The sequence below is a fragment of the Megalopta genalis genome, chromosome 10, assembly GCF_051020955.1.
Source record: "Megalopta genalis isolate 19385.01 chromosome 10, iyMegGena1_principal, whole genome shotgun sequence".
Classification (NCBI taxonomy): Eukaryota; Metazoa; Arthropoda; class Insecta; order Hymenoptera; family Halictidae; genus Megalopta; species Megalopta genalis.
Window position 1 is genome coordinate 9699573 of NC_135022.1, and position 20955 is coordinate 9720527.

General features: G+C 48.1%; 1 protein-coding gene and 1 long non-coding RNA gene across 4 annotated transcripts in view; one reads left to right on the top strand and one right to left on the bottom strand.

Annotated features, from left to right (window-relative positions):
• Nucleotides 1-19468, bottom strand: part of LOC117223320 (filamin-type immunoglobulin domains fbug) — a 27353-nt gene extending 7885 nt beyond the window's left edge. The window contains exons 1-17 of one of the 3 annotated variants that reach the window (XM_076524967.1): nt 19017-19464; nt 14085-14482; nt 12025-12149; nt 11746-11876; nt 11435-11648; nt 11228-11345; nt 10684-10871; nt 10412-10567; nt 10186-10327; nt 9879-10084; nt 8159-9743; nt 7932-8067; nt 7765-7844; nt 7527-7694; nt 787-933; nt 466-693; nt 77-391 (exon numbers count right to left, since the gene is read on the bottom strand). In XM_076524967.1, the coding sequence (XP_076381082.1) occupies nt 77-391; nt 466-693; nt 787-933; nt 7527-7694; nt 7765-7844; nt 7932-8067; nt 8159-9743; nt 9879-10084; nt 10186-10327; nt 10412-10567; nt 10684-10871; nt 11228-11345; nt 11435-11648; nt 11746-11876; nt 12025-12149; nt 14085-14454 (4309 nt within the window). In that variant the 5' untranslated portion in view covers nt 14455-14482; nt 19017-19464. Of the gene's footprint in view, nt 1-76; nt 392-465; nt 694-786; nt 934-7526; nt 7695-7764; nt 7845-7931; nt 8068-8158; nt 9744-9878; nt 10085-10185; nt 10328-10411; nt 10568-10683; nt 10872-11227; nt 11346-11434; nt 11649-11745; nt 11877-12024; nt 12150-14084; nt 14483-19006 lie in introns of all 3 variants that reach the window. The other 2 variants (XM_076524968.1, XM_033475537.2) reach the window with 2 other exon arrangements.
• On the top strand, nt 2463-3338 carry LOC117223326 (uncharacterized). Its single transcript, XR_004490904.2, has 2 exons — nt 2463-2609; nt 2700-3338. It is a non-coding gene; the product is annotated as an uncharacterized LOC117223326 (long non-coding RNA).
• Nucleotides 19469-20955: the final 1487 nt, after the last annotated feature.

Below are 20955 nucleotides of genomic sequence, written 5' to 3' on the forward strand. Positions count from 1 at the left end.
TCAAATTTCTCAATATTCCGATATTCTCTTAATATTTATTCAATAGCAAAAGAATTCGAGATCTCCCATCACCAACCTCTTACAGAAACGGCGAGTTCCGCGCTGCCACTGCCATCGACTCCCATGTGGAAGCAGGCAGGCTGATCGACTGGAACTAACTCCAGATGATTTAAACTTAACGTTACTCTGCTCGTGTCGGACACATTGCAAATAAATGGGCATCCTTTTACTGCTTCTCCATTGAATTTGATGTCTATGTAATGCGATTTAGCGATCTCGGGAGTGAAGGAGACAAGACAACGTCCTCCTCCCACCACTTGAACATGATTAGGCACTTCTCCCTCGTTTATAGAAATTTCGAGCTGTCCCTCGCCAGCCGCGCTAGCGTCAACTACAATTTAAGAAAGGTTACACAATTTTGGAAGCTGAATTTATTGACTATCCAAGGTGGTCTCGATTACTCGCCTCTAAATTGGCAGGCATGTCCCACCACAGCACTGGGTACATCGGTAACTTGGATTAAACTGCTATTGTACACCTTGGCGACAAGAGGTCCTGCCGGTAGCTTTTGTCCTGCGATGCTGACTTCTACCAGGTGGCTGCCCACTTCGGTTGGAGTGAATTCTACACGAAACTCTCCCGAACGTCCAGGCTCTTCTTCTATCCTTGCTGGCAAATGCCTTTTAGAAGGAGCTAAAAAATGTTATAGTTTCTTTAGAACAAGCCATTTATAACGATTAGTATTACTTTAGGTATACCATATATATTACTGTAAAGCATGCTTACTAATAATTTGGACGTCTATTTCATTACTGTTAAAACCGAGGGCAGACAGTTCGAACAATGCTGGACTACCAGCAGGAACCAATCTTATGGACTCCCCGATCACTGACATTTTTGGAGCTGGCATGATGCCCACTCGCCAAGGCGATCCTGCAAACACGTAATCATTCATAATATCACAGTTGCATACTACGCTAACTTAACAGACAAACTTTTTGGAAGCAAATCACCTCTTTTCAGTTTAGTATTTTCACAGAGAAACATTATTTATAGTAGATTGTTTTTATAACAATTAAATAGAGAACACGATACATTTCGAATAATCGTTTATTCGATTGAAAACGAGACATCGACGTGTTTTAATTTCACAAAGTAATCGATCCGTACGAAATCGGTCTTCGAATCGAATTTCTATTTCCCGGAAGTGCAACGTGACTCCCAATCAGATGTCACCTAACCTTCATATAATTGACACGAAAGCACGCGCGCAACCACGAAGGAAAATATCTTCTGGATAAGCCGCGGGAAAATGTACCGAGCTACGTTTACAAAAGCACACGAAGAGAATGATCATGTATGCGTATAACGAAACAAGATCGAATTACCTCAATCGCCCTTAATTTCTAGATCGAGAAACCTGAAAGAATGCTGAAACCCTAAACCGAAGAAAAAAAAGGTGTCGACGAAGTAAATGAAATTACACGTCGATCACGTAAGTACCTAGGAAAAACACGAAAGCTAAACCCGTATGCAACACAACAAAGTAGTTTATTCACAAGTCACACTTCGAACACGATCATAAGTATACGAACCACTATCGATAATCAAGTTTTCACAGCGGCAATAGCGGTTCGCAAACCGATTCGACATTGATTATTCGACGCCGTTCGGTGAACGTTGATCGCGAATAATTTTGTCGCGGATCCATTACGATAATACGATTTTCAAAACACAACACACAGGCCCACGGAATTCCATAAAATACTGAAGTAAACCGGAACACGACAACCTATAAACCAGAGAACCCGAGAACCCGCAAGATATTTCAGGTTCGATTTCTCGACGAGGAAACGTCAGCAGATCGCGATTCACGACAGAGACTCGAACGAGTCGAGCGACGGGTCGAGTGTGCTTGCCACTGGATTGCTGTTCAGGCCCAACACCAGGGCCGTGCACTTGTTGGTACATGTCCGAGTTGGGCATCGGTCGATTCAAATTTTCTATTCACGCGCATAATTGATCGATCATTCAAATTACATACAAATTCGAACAACATCGAATTTGTATGGAATTTAAAATTATTCCTTGATACTGTTGATGCCGACTTCGAAGATCAAGCAAGTTTCCCATTATAGTATACTTTCTGAACTGTTCTCAATTTTCGCAACCACTTTCCTGATGCTTCTTTTGTCCGATCGAGATTTCCCAATTTTTCTTCTGTTCCTTACATTAGCACCATAAAATTCGCAATCGGATATTATGGTTGAACACTTTCTATTCCGAATCACAACGAACTACGGCACGCCGGAGAATCTTTTGCCAAGTGATTTGAATGGAACGATTATTAATTAAGCAATATTGTAATCTTAATTCTTATGAAAACGAATAGAAGAAAACTTAGCGAAAAATCATTATTTACGTCGAAACTCGCTCCAGTTTGTTCGTACTTTTCAGGACGCTAGAGCGAACAGATGTTTTCTGTGCTCACGATGATTTGCCGAAGAGCCAAGGAATATTGTCGAAATGTTTGCGAATACGTGCTGGCAGAAATTCGAGAGAGTTCGCGTTCGACGAGAGGAACAAGAACAGGGTTTAGAAGGAGGATGGTACGTCCGTGTTCTCCCATTCGTTTCTTGCTCGTTCGACCAGCTACAGTCTACACTCTACACTCTACACCTATACGTTTACATTTGCAGGATACCTGATCTGCGTATTTCGATACCTTAAGGCTTAAGGTCGGCCAGCCCCGCAAATAGAAACCTCGCTGTTTGCGTTCAACGCTCACCGGACTTACTTTTCGCGGCCGGCCCGCAACGGACACAGCGATCGCGACCGCTATCGACGCCGATCTCCGAATATCCCCGGCACTCGACGGGGACCGACCGAAAAAGAGTAATTCTCCATGCATCGTGAATCGTGAATCGGGAATCGCGATTCCATTCAGCAACCGTGCTCGAAACGCGCGACGAATCAATCGCGACGGAAATTCTGGTTGCGCGTCGGACGCTAGGAATCGCGGTATGTATGTCGTATGCCGCATGAAATCAGCTTCGCGCTAACAAGAGTGACTGGTTTGTGTTACTTTAAAAAAAGAAAAATATCGATTCATCGAGGAATACTAAAAAAACCAGAATAAGAAAGACGGGGATTCTCGAAACTATAAAGCGCGTGAATTCGCGTAAACAGTTTTTGTAGTCTATTTGCGACGATAGATTCGCCATTGGGGCGGTGGCGCGTGTGAATCAAGAATAATAATTAATAGCCGTTAGGAGACCCGTGACAGAGCGCGACTCTCGATCTGTTCCGTAATCGCAAATATTACGAAATTTTAATGATGCCTCGCGTTTTGCAACCTACAATGCTGCGCCCATTTGCAGGTTTTCTTCAGCGAACGTAATCGTGGAGACACGCCGGGATGCGCTAGAAACAGTCTTGTCGCGTTTCACGGTACCGTCGACGTCGAGTCAACGTCGATTCAACGTCGAGTCAACGTCGAGTCAACGTCGAAGCAACGTCAAATCAACATGGATTCGGCTTGGTTTCGGCTTGGACTCGGTTCGGCTCGGCACGGCACGGCTCCGCGACAAGTCGTTGCATTCCTCGACATAACGGGTCACGATGGACGGCGATTCGTTCCAAAATTTTCGAAAAGATTTGCATAATCGACCAACGCGCGGCCAACTCTTGTCTTACTTCGGCAAGAGGCTTCCTTGTAGCCAATTCCGTCGATCAATGGAGGTCAATGATAACAGCATCGATGCAGTTAACATCGAGGAGTAACTAGCAACGAAACCCGTCCGTCGTTGGATCGCCTAGTATCGCTACGAGCGAGCTCGCATGCTGTGCAAATCGGAATCAATTGAATCGAATATGCGCACGACTCTTTTGAATAATCGCGACGCAGCCGCACGTAACTGTTGCCTTTTGTCGTTGACGCGTTTCACGGCGGACCTTTTAATATTAATATTTATCGATTCGTCTCGGCAGATCATTTTTAAAACTAGACAACCAGGACAATCTGAGAGATTCGTATCGCGATGCAAGCCGAAAAAGGAAGACGGACGAGTTAATTCGTTCTGGACGACGTAGATTGGAGAAGCGTCGTAGAAGCGTCGGAACTCGAGACGAGTGGAGCCATTGTCACGGGCTCGCCGCGACGCGTTCTAGGCGGGAGGATCAGCAGCATCGCCGTTGCAGCTCCGAGGCGTTCAAGTCACCGAAAGCGACCGCGTTGCGTAACAACGCGATAAGTACTATTTTTCTCCCGGTGCCGGGAGAGATGCGGTTTATTACTCGGCGTTCGCGTAATTAGCGGCGTAATCGGCGCGCTTTCATAGTCGACGCATGGTTTTGCCGAGCGTTACCGTGAATTAATTCGCGCGGCCCGATCGTGCGCGAACTTCTCCATCGGAACTCGTTAACGTAGTAATACGTACATATTTCCCGTCGTACGCGACCGTCGGCTAATTTGCAAGCCTCGAGGAAACGTTTTCGGTCTGCTTTTCGTTTCAATTTTCACGAATTTCCTTATCGACTTTATCCATTGTATTATTTGAGCCGTTTATTTTGAAAGTAACATAAGTCATAAGGGTTTGCGTTTTAACACGTTTAAAAATATGGATGCTAACCTTCGAGAAGATTTACTTGTATTCGTTATCTCAGGATACTGATATCTTTCTCAATATAAATAATTTCGTATAAACATTTAAAAAAATCACCGCTTTTCATTACGGTAAAGTGACCTATGCCACTTTCAAAATAAACGGCTCATTTACCTTTTTGCCGCGGTACACAAATGAACGCGGGATGTACAATAAATCCTGGGAAGAACGCAGGATTTTCGAGGATTTTCAAGAATCGCAAGTGAAACAGAGAAATTGGCACGATGATTCGCATTCCACGTGTCGCGCCAAGTAGTGTCTTATTTCTACCGGGCGTACCGCGAGCAAAACAATCGTAAACATCTGTTTGCTGTGCCTCGCGATAGAAGCGTCGTGCTGTGCCGTACCGTGCCGCGCGGTGCCGGTCGTAGACACGGCTGCAAATTACAGGTATCGGTTGGCGCGCGTTCGAACGAAGAAACCGATCTTTCTTGGCGGCGATCCATAAAGCGACAAATGTCGCGGCGGCGCGTTATGGTTGCCGAACTATGTACGTGCGTATGTGGAAGTCGCGGTGAAAATTAGCGAGACGTAAACGATTACGTTTACAACTACATACGTAGGCAGAGAGAGAGAGAGAGAGAGAGAGAGAGAGAGAGAGAGAGAGAGAGAGAGAGAGAGAGAGACCACCGACTCTATCCGCGTTCGCAACCAAATACGTCTGCGAGCATATAACGGCTTTAACGTCGCGACCACACCCACAGTCTCTACGATACTCCGTTTCGGTTGGTAATGTATCTGCGCGTTAGAGGAACACCGGCCGTTAAATGCCGCTGGAATCGCTGGAATCGTTAGATGAAAGCGGTGACGTGTTCCCATGGGGAGAGAGCCGTAGAAGAATACATGTTACATGTATTGTATATATATATATATATATATATATATATATATACGGGGCCCCACGGCTATATATCATCGGAATTCCCAGAGAGACATCGCGCGCGTTCTTTTCTCTATTCGGCTATCCTTTCGAGCATCGATTTTTCCGCGTTCTCCACGTGTCGCCGAAGAAGATCTTATAGAGTCTCGCGAAGAGACCACGAACGCACCGTGCGATTCGACGCGAATCGGCGAACAGAGCTCGATCGGCAAAGAATTTCTATCGGGCGACCTTGACCACCATTGTCGGCGTAGCTCGGGTTAAAACAGGAAATACGTACTTTAACGTACGTATACGACGCGACGCGTCGCAACGTAACGCGCAGCGGCTATCTAACTTGGAAGAGAGATCGTAACGGAATCCGAAGCATTCTGATGCTAATACTCGCGGTGATTTAGAAACGGAATGGGGTCCCGAGTGCCGACCAACGTCTTCGCTGCGTGCTGCAGGCCACGTGCAACGCGTGGTCACGATTGCAGAATAAGCTTCTCTCGGCAAGGCAGCCGAATATCGTAATATTCTTCGCACGTCGATGCTTGGCGTAACACGGATTCGATTATGGTCTTACTTCCGCGAAGAGATTCTCGATCGAGCGCTCTTCCGATCGTATACCGTCCACAAGATCTTCGGCTCTAACGTCGATGAACCGCGCGAGTCGCGTATGCGTATCGTTGAAATTGACCGAACGTGGATAGGATGCAGTTGTAAACGTAATCGTCTCGCGTTTTAGTCTCGCTAATTTTCACCGCGACTTCCACATACATACGTACATACATAGTTCGGCAACCATAATGCGCCGCCGCGACATTTGTCGCTTCATGGATCGCCGCCAAATCGGTAATAAAATTGAGATTTTCTCGATGTCCGTGCCATTCGAGGACTGCTATTGTTTGCGATTCGATTTGTTTCTAACAGGCCGTTTTCGTTGAACGATTCGAATACATAGAGGTGAATCGCGATATAATTTGCCGCACGGTCGAGGGCAAGGAGCAAGAAGAGTTTCGACAGGAAATTCCAACGTTGACGCGAGAACAAGGAAAATAAGGGAAAAAGAGCGGCACGTTTTCATCCTCCGGGTGAAAGGCAATTCCGCGAGCATATTTATCCGATACGTTGCACCGGCACCGCGAAAATGCATAATGGAAGAATTGCTGCAGCGGCGGCGTGTCCGCGTAGCCGTGTGGGTCGGTGGGTAAACGAAAGGAAAAAAATTCAGGAACGCGAAGAACACGATGACGTCGTATATGTGTCAGTGGAACATCACGTGGACGCGTGAAATCGCAAGTCAACGACCCGACCAATGACCTGTTGACTCGAAGACGAGCGCGGTGCCTCGGCCGCGAGGTGAAATTCTAGGTGCATGCGCCGAGGAACGAGTGCAATTTTTCAGCGAACCGCGGCAGCATAGACCGGATGGACCGGACGCAAACTTTGCAACCTCGCGCGACTCCCGCGAGAATTTCCAAACAGATTTTCATTCCGAATTCCTCTAACCGTCTCTCTGCTCGTGAATTTCTCGCGCCTCCAGATGCACAACTTCCGGCCCGTGTAATTTCGAAATCCGAAGCGAGTTTCGTCGGGAGAAGAGAGGATGAAACGATTAGAAAGGTTTGGTGAACTACGAATCGAATGCATCGAGTACTCGCAGGAATGAGCACATCCAACGTGTGTACAATCGTACAAGGATAGATAAGGTCGTTGACGAAGGAAGCAGAGACCGCGGCAAAATGACTTTTCGAAGCGGAAACAAGCGGAAGCAATCGGATGACTTTCACCAGGAAATTTCTGTCGTAAGACTGATCGTAATACGCCATCTCGATTCGAATGGAAAGTCATCATCGGACAACATTAGCGTTCGATCTTAGCGCGCGACGCGAGCCTTTCGAGTTCTCGGGTCGAAGACGAGCAAGTAGAGAGTATCGAGTATGCGACAGGAACAGAAGAAGAAGAAGAAGAAGGAAAAGGAAGAAGATCGGACTTACCGGGGACGACCTCGCCGTTGAACGTCATCTCTACCAGGTGCACAACAGCCTCGTGGGGCACGAACGATGCCAGGAATCGTTGGCTGCCCAACGCTCTCACGAAACTCGTCACATGGCCACCGTTCACGAGAATCTCCAAGTTCCCGGATCCAGCCCTGGAACCGTCGACTGTAACAGGATGCAACAACGGCTTTAGAATGCGCTCGGTCGTCGATACCGAGTCGCTTTCGGTACCTACTCTCAAATTCCACGGGCTGATTGACAACGCCATTCGGAATGTTCCCGATTTGGATGGCGCGCGCGTTGTAAGCTTGCGATCTGCAATCATAGGAAACGTTCCTCGATCTCGATCTCGATTTTCCCGATCTAGCCGACGAGACGGCTACGGATTACGTCGATGCCTACCTGAACGGAGATCCTGGAACCTGCTGGCCGTTCACCAATATCTGAATCGTGTGCTCGCCAACCTCCTCGGCCGTTACCGCGTACGTTAAACCGCGGAGAGTCGACCTTTGCACGGGAATTATCTTTCCGCTCGGGCCTGGAATTCAAGGTACCGATCGTTAAATCTTATCTGTAGCCTGCACAAATGCCGAGAAACGAGGAAACGAAGAGCCGCCGATGGAACGTACCCGAAACGCTGACCGTGATTTTGTTCGGGTCCACGCTCGAGTCGACGACGAACGTGGTCGGTCTGTGAATCGGAAGCATTTCGAGGGCGTTTCCGGTGACGAGGACGGAGCTTTTGTTCTGCGTGCTCGCATATTCGGGAACTCCGTTGTTCAGATATCGATCGTGCGGGCCGTCGGTGGTGTCCGTGCTCTTGTAATGGATGTTGTTTTTATTCTTCAAGATCCCCTGGGTCTGGGTGCGCGAGTGCTGGTTCTCGTTGCCGTATTTCTGGGTCGACGACAAGTTCGAGAAGCCGGTGGCATGAGCGTGCGACGACGCGCTGTTCCGGCTCTGAGTATTTTTGTAGTTGTTGTTCAAGTAGCTATGGTTGTTCGCGGTCTCGGTCGTGGCCGTGGCCGTGGCCGTGGCCGCGTTCTTGGTCAGATTCGCCAAGGACTCCAGACTGCCGTAGGACAGCAACGATTTGGTTTTCTCGATGGCGTCCCAAGAGTCGCGCCTAGATGTTCCGCAAACCATCGACGACACTCTCACGTTGCTGCTCGTGTCGATCGCTCCGTTGTTCTCCGTGGAACCTCTCCTGCCGAACCCGAAGCCCAGTCCGACCCCGAATCCGTTGTCTCTCTCGTTGCTCCTCGGACTGAAGCTTCTGTTGACAGGACTCTGCGTCGCGCTGCGGAACGCCATGGGGCTGCGATTCGGCGACCTGGACCTCTTCAAGGAGCCGGAATTGTAGATGTCTCGGGACTCTTTGAACGAAGGGGAGTACCTCGAGCAGTGGGCCGTTGGACTCGGATTAGGAGAACGAGTTCTGTTCACCGCAGTCGTCGAATACAATGCGTCCTTCGACTCTTTCGGACTGGGGCTCTGCACGGTGGGGGACCTAGATCGGTTGTAGACGCTGCTCGAGTAGGTCTCCCTCGTCTCTTTGATCGTGGTGGAGGGACTGTGAAGATTCCGAGTGATCGGGCTGAGACGGTGACCCTGGTTTTGATTATGATCCTGGTTCTGATTCTGATTTTCGTTCTGATTCTGACTCGGCGATTGGGTGCGGTCCAACGACGTAGACGCGTGATGGTACGTCGAGCTCGAGTTTTCCATCGAGTAGTTGCTCGTCGTCGTAGTCTTGTAGCTCGAGGCAGTCTGTTGCAGGGGGGAGTAGTCGCGAGCGTGCTGGGTAGGACTGGGAGACTTGTAGTAGGTTTTCTGTATAGGACTCGCCCGATCCAGTCCAACGGACACGTTCAGACCGTTCATCCGTCTCTCCAGAGAGGACAGTTTCGATCTGTCGAGGCTCGCCGTGGACTCCTTCGATCTCCTCGATCCTCTCTGCGTTCCCACTCGGATGGAGAACGGCGAGCCTCGCACGTCCGAGCCGTTGAAATAGACGTAGACTCTGTACTTCCCGGAATCGGCTGGTACGAAGGATACTCGGTACCTCATATGACCGTAATCTTCCATCCTGAACGGTATAGACTGCTTGTCGTGGACGAGGTCTACGATCACGTCGCCTAGACCACCGGTTCCCGTCGCGTCCACGATAAACGAGAACGGTTGACCCGGGGAGGCGCCGTCCGTGTCGATCAGCTGTGAAAATGAAATAACGTCGGGATTTAATACAGTCGTATCTACGTCTATCTTGCACGGATAGACTCCTAATTCGACGTTTCCGAATGCTTAGAGAACGAAAAGAAAAAAGAAGAAAAGAACGGAACCGAGAACCTGTATGCCATTCGGATCGAACACGAAGCAGGTGAAAGGTCCGCCTTGGATATGGTTTCCTTTGTGAGTTATCGCGATGCTCCATTCGCCTGTCTCGTCCGGTTGAAAGGTCGCGGTATGCACACCGTCGTTCTCTTTCACTGGACACGCCAGGGATCTGCCGGTCGGCGACCACGCGGTCACATCGATGCCGTCATGACTAGTTCCTGAAAAATCGGATCGTTACGTACCAGCATGCGTGCCAACATGTTACACGCACAGGGCGAGCCACCCTGTAAATACGATGCGATTGCCCGCGTTCGTTTACCGTAACTGTTGACTAGAACCTCGACGATGGATCCTATGGCGCAAGGGTCCATGCCGGACGCTTTGATTTTAGTCAGGGAAGGTAAAACTCGAAAGTAATAGGGGCATCCGTCGACCAACTCGGCGTCGTTGTACACCATCAGCTGAAACAAGAAACGACTCGATGTGAGAACAGACAGAGGACCGACATAGAGAGATAGCGGGTGGTCGCACGCGTCGTACCGCACCTTGTGCATCCCAATTTCCGTAGGGACGAAGGTTCCCTTCCCGTGGATTCCGTTCCACGCGAGCCTGCACTCGATTCGTCCGCTGGGAGCAATCACTTCGCCGCGCACCTCCCTCGTGTTCGCTTCTTTGGTAAGCAACTCCAGCTTGAAATGCGCCTAGAAACAGGATTGCCGACCGAATCGCTGAAATTATTTCGTGGAGAAGGGCACGGTTCGCGGCCGGCAGGCTCTCGTCGGCCGATCTTCGAAGGAAGAACAATCGTTCGACTAACCGGTTGTTGCACTCTGGCGGATGTGCTGTCCACGTGGACGAGTATTTGTTTGCTGGCCTGAGGGCGAGGCTTCACCCACTGAAAGTATGCCGCGTACGCCATCACGCCTAAATGTTCCACGTTCTGATCCGCCATATCTTTCGCCTTGAGGATCGGCTCCACGCCTAGTTTCTTGCCTCCGTCGATACCTTCGGGAAAATAAGAAACCAGCGTTACATAATCCATCACCGCTACCGGAGCACGGGATCCGGCGTATCAGCGGTGATTCCTTCAACCCTGCGTCAGCTACCACGCTCGGGCACGAACGTCCTCCGATTCGAACGTGCGGCCGGCTTTTCCGTTTGCACGGTGGCCTTCGAGACGATTCGTTTACCATTTTCACCCGAGCATTTTCGTTCGAGCCGAATCCGATCTTTGGCAAGCAAAAGCTTCGGTAAAGCGCCGGAGAAAAGAATGCGGCGCGATCGTCTCCGACGATCTCTCCGAAGCGTGTCGTTCGTTCGCGTCCGCCACGATCTAATTTGTAAGCGGAACCGACGTTTACCCATTTGGATATTGTGCTCCCATGCGGCGGGATCAGGATCGATCTTCTCGTAAGCCGGGGCCGGTCCGCCCAAATTTCTCACGACCCCGCAGAGGACTCTGCCGTCGTTCCAATCGGTCTGCAACACGGTCGATTATCGTTCGGTTTCGTTTATAAACGGAAGGTACAGCACTCGCGAGTAATTATAAGGCGTGCACACGCGCTCACCGTGAAATTCTGCACGGTGTGACGAAGCGACTGGGAGTTGACCCACCGTAACGTGGCATCAAAACCGGGCGAGCCTTCCTTCATGAAGTAAGACAAGTAGGTCATTCCCGATAGTTCGTCCAAATATGGAGACGCAAGGTACTCTGGTTCGAGTACCATCGGTATATCGAAGTCGCGTTTCGCGATCTCCATGGCTTTCCGGCAATTGTACACGCTGCGATCGGAAAACCAAATAAATCAGTTATATCGAGCCGGGAAAATATTTGCTGGTAGACGACGATCCAGTCCCGATTCGGTGGCGTCTTTCGTACCTATCGGTTGGATCTAGCTGCCGCCAGTGAAGGAACAGGCCCGGCTGGCAATAATCGAGCAACGCGCTCAGGTAGACGCCCGAGTTCCAGTCCGTCGTGAAATTGTTTACTCTGCACTCCGGTAGGACAGCCTGAAAAAGGAATCGCGTCGATGAATCGGCGTAATCGTCGGAGATTTCGTTACATATAGCACGCGTTTCCAGGTTGGGATTGCGGAGGTCGTCGCAGGCGCGCGCTCGCGCGTCCCGCAAGGTCGACCGTGCAATTACGTGTACTGACCTTGAGCCATGCGAGCATGAGTTTCCTTGGAGGGAACTTGGACTTGCCTATTTGGTATCTGACGATGAGCGACCATATCAGGCCGAGGATAAGCTTCAAATTTCCATTCACGATGTCCACGTTGCCTGCGAACAAGGACGAAACGAAACGTGAGGAAAACGAAAGGCGCTGACTCTCGAAGCTGCCGTTTTTATTTTATATACAGCCGGCCGGCTGTCGATGACCCTCCGCGATTCTTGATCGCGTTTCTGAATCGCGGCTCGCATCGGTGCGGACGGGATGCGCTATGCCGCTCGGCGCGCGGTTTATCGAGGATGCATCGCGTTGCGCGCTCGCTCGTCGAGAATTTATTTAGTCGGCAGGCATCGTGTTGCACGAGCGTAATCGTATAATGGGACTCGGGCAGTCTCGTAGGCGCCGATAGAGCGCAAGAAAGGCAACGACCTCGAAGTCCGATTTGCGAGCCGTGACGTAACAGCTATACATTTTCGAAGTTGACGCGTAACCGGCGCGGTACGTTCCAGGTAGACGTTATTACAACAGTTCGCTCGTTACGAGCGAACGCTCGGCCCGCACGATCCACGGCGACACGCGGCACTGCAATGCATCGATACGTCCGTAGACCGTCGATTCATTAACCTTTTCGGTACGGCTGAATTCTGCGCGAGGCTATTTCTCTGGACGGCAGAGTCCGATGTGTACTGTACAGAGTCTGATACTGTATATTCTGTCTGTATATACAGGATGTCCCAAAAATGTCTCGCAGTCCGAAAGTGGCGGATTCCTCGGGCCATTCGAAGCAACTTTTTCCTTTACAAAAATGTTCTCCGAGGCACCGTTAACGAGTTATCGACGAAAAACGGTGACCAATGAGAGGCGAGCTCGGCTGGCGCGAGGCGATCGAGCCAACGAGCGGAACCGGGCTTCGCGCGCTGGTCGGCTGGGCCGCCTCGCGTCGGCCGTACTCGATTCTTATTGGTCACTGTTTTTCGTTGATAACTCGTTAACGGTGCCTCGGAGAACATTTTCGTAAAGGAAGAAGTTGCTTCGAATGATCCGAGGAACCCGCCATTTCCGGATTGCGAGACATTTTTGGGACACCCTGTAGACTGTTGTAAATCGATGCGAAGACGAAAGAAGTGTGAAACAATGCATACGAAGACGATTATTTGATTCGAACGATGAGCGAGTGAGCTACTAGAGCAAGCCACTATAGTGGCGCGTCGTCCAGAGAGACGACATCCGCGAAAGCCATTATAGTGGCGCGTCGTTCTAAAAGACGATATCCGCGAAAGCCACTATAGTGGCGCGTCGTGCCTAAAAGGCCAATCCAGACCAACTATTTACTTTGATACGGTATCGCTTTCCCGAGTAGTAACCGGCGCGGCATGAGTCACGCCACGAGGTCGATCCATGCCTCGATACGGCTTCCTTTCGACGAACCGGGGGACAAGTATCGCCGAAAAACCGGAATCGAAACGAATCGACTAATCGCGGACGGGAGCTCGTGCGTATCTAAGTGGACGGACAGATAAGCAAAGAGCTGAATGGACCGAGGAATGCCGGCCCACGTAGTTTTACGAGCGGCCACGAATCTTGATATCGTGGCTCGGCGCCCCCCATTCGCCCCAGGGTTTTTTCTTTCTCTTCAACGACCCCCCCCCCCCCCCCGCCGCGGGTCTACGAAATCCCATTAATTTCGTTGGAACGAAAACTTCGTCGCATTTCGCGTTTCATGACTCGCGGCGGCCGTTCATTCTCGAAGCACGCGGCAAAGGTATATATATATACTCGACCAATAAACGAAAAGGTTCGTATGTGGGTTATCTGTGGCGGCGCATGATTATCTAAGAAGGCGTTACGGGCAAAATTGTGAAACATAACGGTGACCACGTAACGCCCGGTGAAGTCATTCGAAGAATAGCCTGGGTACGTATGTACACCTGCTTGGGAGAGGGGAGGGGGCGAGGGGGCAGGAAGATGGCGGGAAATCGTTTAGTGTAGGAGACGACGCGACGCGGCTGGGTGGATAGCTGCGGCCGGTCGGTCGATCCACTCACCGATATTGACGAGCTTCACTCCGTCAGCCTCGATGGCTTGCAGCGCCGTCGACACATTCTCCAGATGGTGGTGTTGATTCGCTGGCCTTGGGTTCCACCTGGGCAGCCGCCGCTTGGTCAGTACCTCGACGAGGGCACAGAGCCGCGTGCCGTCCCGAAAATCCTCCGCGAGATCGATCACCGGCCCGTCGGCGACGTCCGCCGCGTGCTTCAAGTGCTCGTTCACCCAATTCCTGAACGTGTTCGCTTGGATCTCCACCCAGAGGTCCTCGTGCCCTTTGATCGGCATCCCTTTCGCCGCTGTGCCCTCCGCGGACCGGGCCACCAGGCCCACAAGCTGCTCCGGTCGTAATTGCTCGGTCGGTTCCATTCTCGGTCTGATCCTCTTCTCGATTTTCCTTTTAGTTAAAAAACAAAAAAAAATTGAACGAATGACAAAGTGGTTTCTGTAGTCGTCCCGGCACGAGGAAATCTGATTCTACGGACAGCCCTGCGAAGCGTTACTCGTTCGAACGTTTTGTTGTTTCATATCATGTTTCGTTCTCGTGTTTCATATTCTATTTTCTGTACAAATGCAATTCGAAAGCCCTTTCTTTTATACAGTCGGTCTGTCCCTTTGTCGGTGTATATACTATGGCACTAAAGAAGAAAAACAAATGTTATGTAAACATAGGACGATGTCCCATCAAGGACGATGTCTGCGCAGCGCACGTGTTATTCTCTCTCTCTCGCGTGTCGTTCCCGTACCTATCGATCATTTTTACAATCTTCCATAATACGAGCCGTTTATTTTGAAAGTGGCATAAGTCAGTTTTTCAAAAAGATCGAGTTAATGGTAACACTAATTACAATTGAACGGTATCTTTTCATTTAAAGAAAATTTGCGATCGATAAGTTGAGAACTATTGAGATTTGTTCGAGAGAAGTTTTGCTAATTAACGGTATAACAAACGTGTTTGTTTTGAAAGTGGCGTAAGTCGCTGTACTCGGGAAATTAATTGCGGGGCTTGGTGTGAAAGAAATAGAAACGTGTGATAAGTGTGCGTGAAGTATTGTTTCGAATTATTTTCAGTATTTTTAAAAAAGTTGTGATCGCTGGACTTATTTTTATAAGTGCGAAAGAATAGCGCAGTTTTGTAAATTATATTATAGTGATGTGGCGGCTACCTCCAGACCCGCCAGCAGATGGCTATAGAATGTTTTATAAACTAACTTTAGATGAAAAAGATGAATTTCTAATTTTGGATTTGTCACCGAAAAGAGGAAGACCTAGGCGTTATTCACAAATAGAAATGAATCCGTTGTGCGCTGGATCTCGTCCTGTTTCTTCAGCAAAATACAAAGACACGATGGACTTGCTTAATTATATACCCCCGATATACCACAGTTATTTAAAAGATTTGAAACAAAACACGATTTCCGAGGACTTAATCGCTCCTATCGATGACGAAAATTAAATTGAACCGATGTATTTTCATATAAATGACTTATACTTATGTTTCAAAATGTACCAATTATTTTTGTATTTTATGAATATTAAAATAAAAAATACTTAAATCAAACCTTTATATTAAATATGTTCATGGTATAAATTATTATTATATGTGTAATTTATTCAACAATTTTAGTAAATCACTGTCCTTTCGAAACGTCACTTCGGTAAAATACGTCGGACAAAATTAACATATGTCAGTCATTTTTCTAAACTATTTATTTTGAAAGTGGCTTAAGTCACTTTACCGTAATGAAAAGTGGTGATTTTTTAATGTTTATACGAAATTATTTATACTGAGAATAATATCAGTATCCTGAGATAACAAATACAAGTAAATCTTCTCGAAAGTTAGCATCCATATTATTAAACGTGTTAAAACGCAAACCCTTAAATATATCGACTTGAAAACAAAGTGACTTATGCGACTTTCAAAATAAACGGCTCATATACTCAAAGAGGACAGATAGTTGTAAGGTGCTGCGTATAAATCGCAAGGATGTACCGCAGCGCACAAAAAATAAAACGTTGAAAAATGGAGAAATAATTTCGCAGCCTGATTATTACCGTCGTTGGCCGAACGATAAGAAACCGCAAATTATGCGTCGCCTTTGATGGGTTAAACATTTGTGACAAAAATGCAGAATACAAGTGGAACAGTGTCCGATTTGCTGTATACACAAATGCTGTATACACCCCTGGTGTATACAATGCGGGGCAAATATAAGTGGACAGCTCTTAAAAACGATTTCCATAAAATTTTCAGTATGCGGACTATATATATATATATATATATATATATATTATTTATAATATATGTATTATTAATTATATATATATTAATAATATTATATTATATTATTATAGGCACGGATAAGACAGTGTCTCTTGTCATTGCAAGTTCAAATTAAAAGGGGAATGATTTCAGTCATTGTGCGTTAAACTAGGCTCTCACAACGTCTCCAAAAGAATTCAAGTCGTTCGGTCGAGATTTCAAAGTTACACCGTTCCGAAGGGTATCCGTTTATACTTGCCCCCATTGTAGAATGCGAGAAACGACGATCGTTTGAACACCGATGCGTGAAAGGTTAATCGGCGAGACAGTTGGGTGCAAGCGCCCTGGCCTCGGGGTCCACACCGGGGCCTATCGCGTATCGGGGGCCTCGGGATCAAACGGACCCGATAAAAGGAGGGAAGATCGGCCGCGTTCGTCGTCGTTCGCTACTCGAGACGCGCGACGCGTTCCTCTCTAGAAGCTTCGAAGCCGCACGCGATTTTCTACACGCAAAGCCGATTCGTCCGGCTAATCGCTACGATACCGCCGGCACGCGGGAAGATCGGTTAACTAAAAAGTTTTCGCGCGCGGTGAAAGTGTCTGCCGCGGAGACACCTGCTGTGTTCCTGCCGCCTTCGCCGATGCTCGCGGATGCATTTTAGGTACCGAGACGCGCGTTGCACGATGCGCGACCGCCCCCTTTTCATTCGAATTCATTGAATATTTTACAGTTACAGCCGCGGGAGAAAGGAAACAAGAAAGCGTAGAAACGATAGACCGGCGTCTGGATCGTCTTTGCTATTCTCAAGAGAACTGCAACCTTGCCGTCCTATTGCTGTTGTTCTGCAACAGCGCGGCGGCCAAGAATTAGCCAGCTTTTATTATTGCGATCAACGAGTATCATCGACTATCAGTATCATTGCATATCTCGTTCTGCCGATTTGGGGGAGTCGACGCGATTATGATACATGCAACGCTTTTTGTCCAAAGAGTTGCGCGAGTACGTTTGTGTAAGAAATTGGATCTTTTACGGTGAATATATTGTTAATAAAAAATTGTTAATAATATATTGTTAACCCCTTAATGCACAGTTTATTTGAAAAAGGCCGGCCAAAAAAAATCAATTCTTTTTAATGTAAAAGAACACAATTTAGAACGTTGTCTTGGCAAGAAAATTACAAAAATACAAAAATAATGGATATTTATACAATTGGTATGATTTCTAATTTTCAGAATATTACTATTATTATTATTATTATTATTGTTATTATTATTATTATTATATAAGTGATAAGTAGAAAAAGGATATATTTTATACTTGAATAAGTAAGTGTTATAGCTTACAATCCCATGTAAATGATAAATATCAATAAAACGATTGTTTTCTTTTGCTTTCACATTGTTATTTTCAATTCTCGATTGCACTCGAGTGTGAAAAATTATAGCAACAGAAAGTACAACGCCGCTCGAATTATCTCGAGAGTACACAGTTTGGCCAGTTTAGCGCGTTAAGGGGTTAATAAAATATTGTTAATTCGTACGAAATGAGAAGAATCACAACGCTCCGACGTATCCAATTGTAAGTGGGTAGAAGCGGTGGAGCGAGTTCCGAGTGTCGCGGCACGGATAAAAATGTGATCGTGACACGACTCGATCATTTTCTGCGCGAACGATGCGTTATACTCATCGGCCGCACACGTGCCAAAGGCATTACTTGTCCGCGCTACGCTGTGCTGCGATGCGACGTGCTGTGCTACGCTCTGCTATGCTACGCCGTGCTATGCTATGTTATGCTATGACGTCACTGTCGCCTGAAAACCTTGTCCAACCGGCGAAGCTTGCGTAAGCGCGTAAAAATCGTCCGTCGGGAAGAATCGGTAAGAAGGGCCGATCGCCTTCGACGATTTTCCACGATCGAACTCGAAAACGGCCGATGCGGAAGCGTGCGAACGAACAGTTGTCCACCGGCAGAGGATTTCCCGACCAAGGAAACGAATCCTCGACGCTTTCACGGCGAGACGGAATCTCGATCGAAGCGATTGCGTCCGGAGTCGCCTTGGTTCGACGGCCGCGGGAACTCGTCTAATTACGGGACCACGATGAAAAGGGAAACTCTTCTGGAAATATTCGTGGGAAACCGTAGAGGCAAATCGGCGCGGCGCCGGGCCGCGTCTATCCGCGCGCTTCACGCGCACGCACGCGCGCGCAAGCGAGAAATTCGGCTGTCGCCGCCACTTTCACCGCTATTCAAATTCTTTTCCGTGATCGACCGATCGACTCTTCGCGGTAACGCCATTACTGCGAGCCGGCACCGATGTTCCCCCCTTGGATCGATTCAACGGCACGTAAGCGTCGCTAATCGACGTCCAATTAGCTGCGGAGAAGAGCTAACCGCGTGCGAGAACGTTGATCTTTTGGAAAACAATCGCGACGGTTCGTCGCGGGACCCCGCGTCGCGTCGATTGGTCATCCGTCGACGTGCTGGCCAATCGGAGTTCGTGTCAAAAGGGCGCGATTAGGGTACCAATTCTTCGAAGTACACATGGAATATATAGGGAGTCGAGAGTGCTTTGTTCGCGACGATCGTACGACTCCGCGCGTAGATACGTTCACTCGCGCACGTTCGAGGATGGAACGATGCATGGGCATGCGAACCGATATTTACGTCGGTGGTTTCTCCGCTGAGCGAGCCTCTTGGGAACGAAGCGGCTCTGCACGATGTTCAAGGATCGCAGGTCGTAGGTCGTAGTCGTAGGTCGTAGATCGGAAATAGCAGCCCGGCTGGAGCGACGATTCCCTTTCGCACCGAGTCGCCTGTGCTCGTGTCGTGGCCGCTGGCACGATGTCGAGAGGACACACGATCGTTCGATGGTGTTGCGGCGAGCTCTACGCGAGAACCGCGAGAAACGCCATTTTTGGACGTTGCGGCTCGATTCGGATCGAATCGGATGGGATCGGATCGGATCGGATCGGATCGCACCGCACCGTTGCCGACGAGCGTCGTTCGAAGTGCGTCAGCTCACTGAACCGACGTGAAAAGTCCTCCTTCCTCGCCGCTGGGCTGTTCACGCGATCGCTCTTTCCCGAGACACCGTTCGAACACAGCCACGGCCACGCGATGCCGACGAATAATACGCTCCGGTACCTACCTGTCCCCCCTCCTTTGTCATCGCCGCCGCTGCCGTCGCCGCCACCACCACTGCCACCTTTTCCTACCACTACTCCAATTTACAATGAAAATAAATAACGTTCCGATCAAAACCAAGAATACCTGATCAAATCACACAGCGATACGGCGTGTTCACCATACGCCTTATACAGTCATATACTGCAGTCTTAAAGTCCGACAGCCTTGTAATCTTGTGTTAATATGTTATACCGGTACCTGGTTGTACGAACGAAAATCGAAATCGAAATTGAAAAGCGGATTGATTGATTTCCAAGCAAGATAACGCCGTATATATCGACGTTAGATCGATGTCGTTCCGCGCGTTGACGGAAGACGGAACGCATATTTCGTTGCGGTAAAGAAATATCCTTAAAATACCGTAGCATTAGAATTCCGAGCATCGAATAATCGAACATGCCAAATAATTGAACTGTTCGGGGAAATTTTCTCCTACCAATTTTATGCACCGAATCCGTCTAATTTTCCAAAAAGTTTCCTGACGGACACAAAAATATTAACTCCACGTAGCGGTGAACGGTTGAAATAATCGAGAACTCCTACATAGTATGTACGTATTTAAAAAATTCGCCTGAAATTTAGGAGTTAATTTAGGAGTTTGAGAACTGTTCAGAACTGCGTCGTTATTGTGTAAAAAAACCAAACTACAACAACGCAAAACATAATTATCATAATAATTAACCGAACATCAAAAAGCAATTAATTATGTTTCGCAATGTTGTCATTCGTTTTTTTTTATATGATATCAATGTAGTAGATCCTCCTAAGCAATTCTGTACGCTTGGTTTATTTTTTTATGGCCTGTTTTCGTCATAATAATTAATTTTTGTAAGCGACCCTACATCGAGCATATGGACGATAGTGGTGCCTCTTTTGGAGAAAAAATTAAGTTCCGCTCAAACATTAGTCAAATTACCAACGGTCGAATTTGACTAACAGTTTGACCGTTTTACCACGTCCCCAATTGGCGCTATACATACGTCGAACGAAGCTTCGAGGTTTCGCCGCACGAGGCGCCACTCTCGCCAATTTTCTCTCGCTCCGTCGGTCACGTTGCCCAACAGTTTGAACGTTTTGCCACTACGTCCATTGGTGCTGTGCTAGATTCTGAACGAAGCTTCGAGAATTTGCCACAAGGGGCGTCACTATCGGCCGAACAGCCATTTTGATTGTTGCCAAATTTGTTACATCTTATGGCAAAAGCAGCAAAGATCTCTGTTCTCTGGATTTGCAACAATACATGAACGTTCTTTACACGATATCGATGCCAAAGAGTCTGCTGAAGATTGTTGTGCCCTCAGAATATTCTTCAGCCGTGAAATATAGCTGTAGGTAGGAGAGATTAAACTACATATCGACGTTCAATTCGAATTGATCGTATATACCCGCCGCTCCGAATCCTACGAACAGGTGTAAC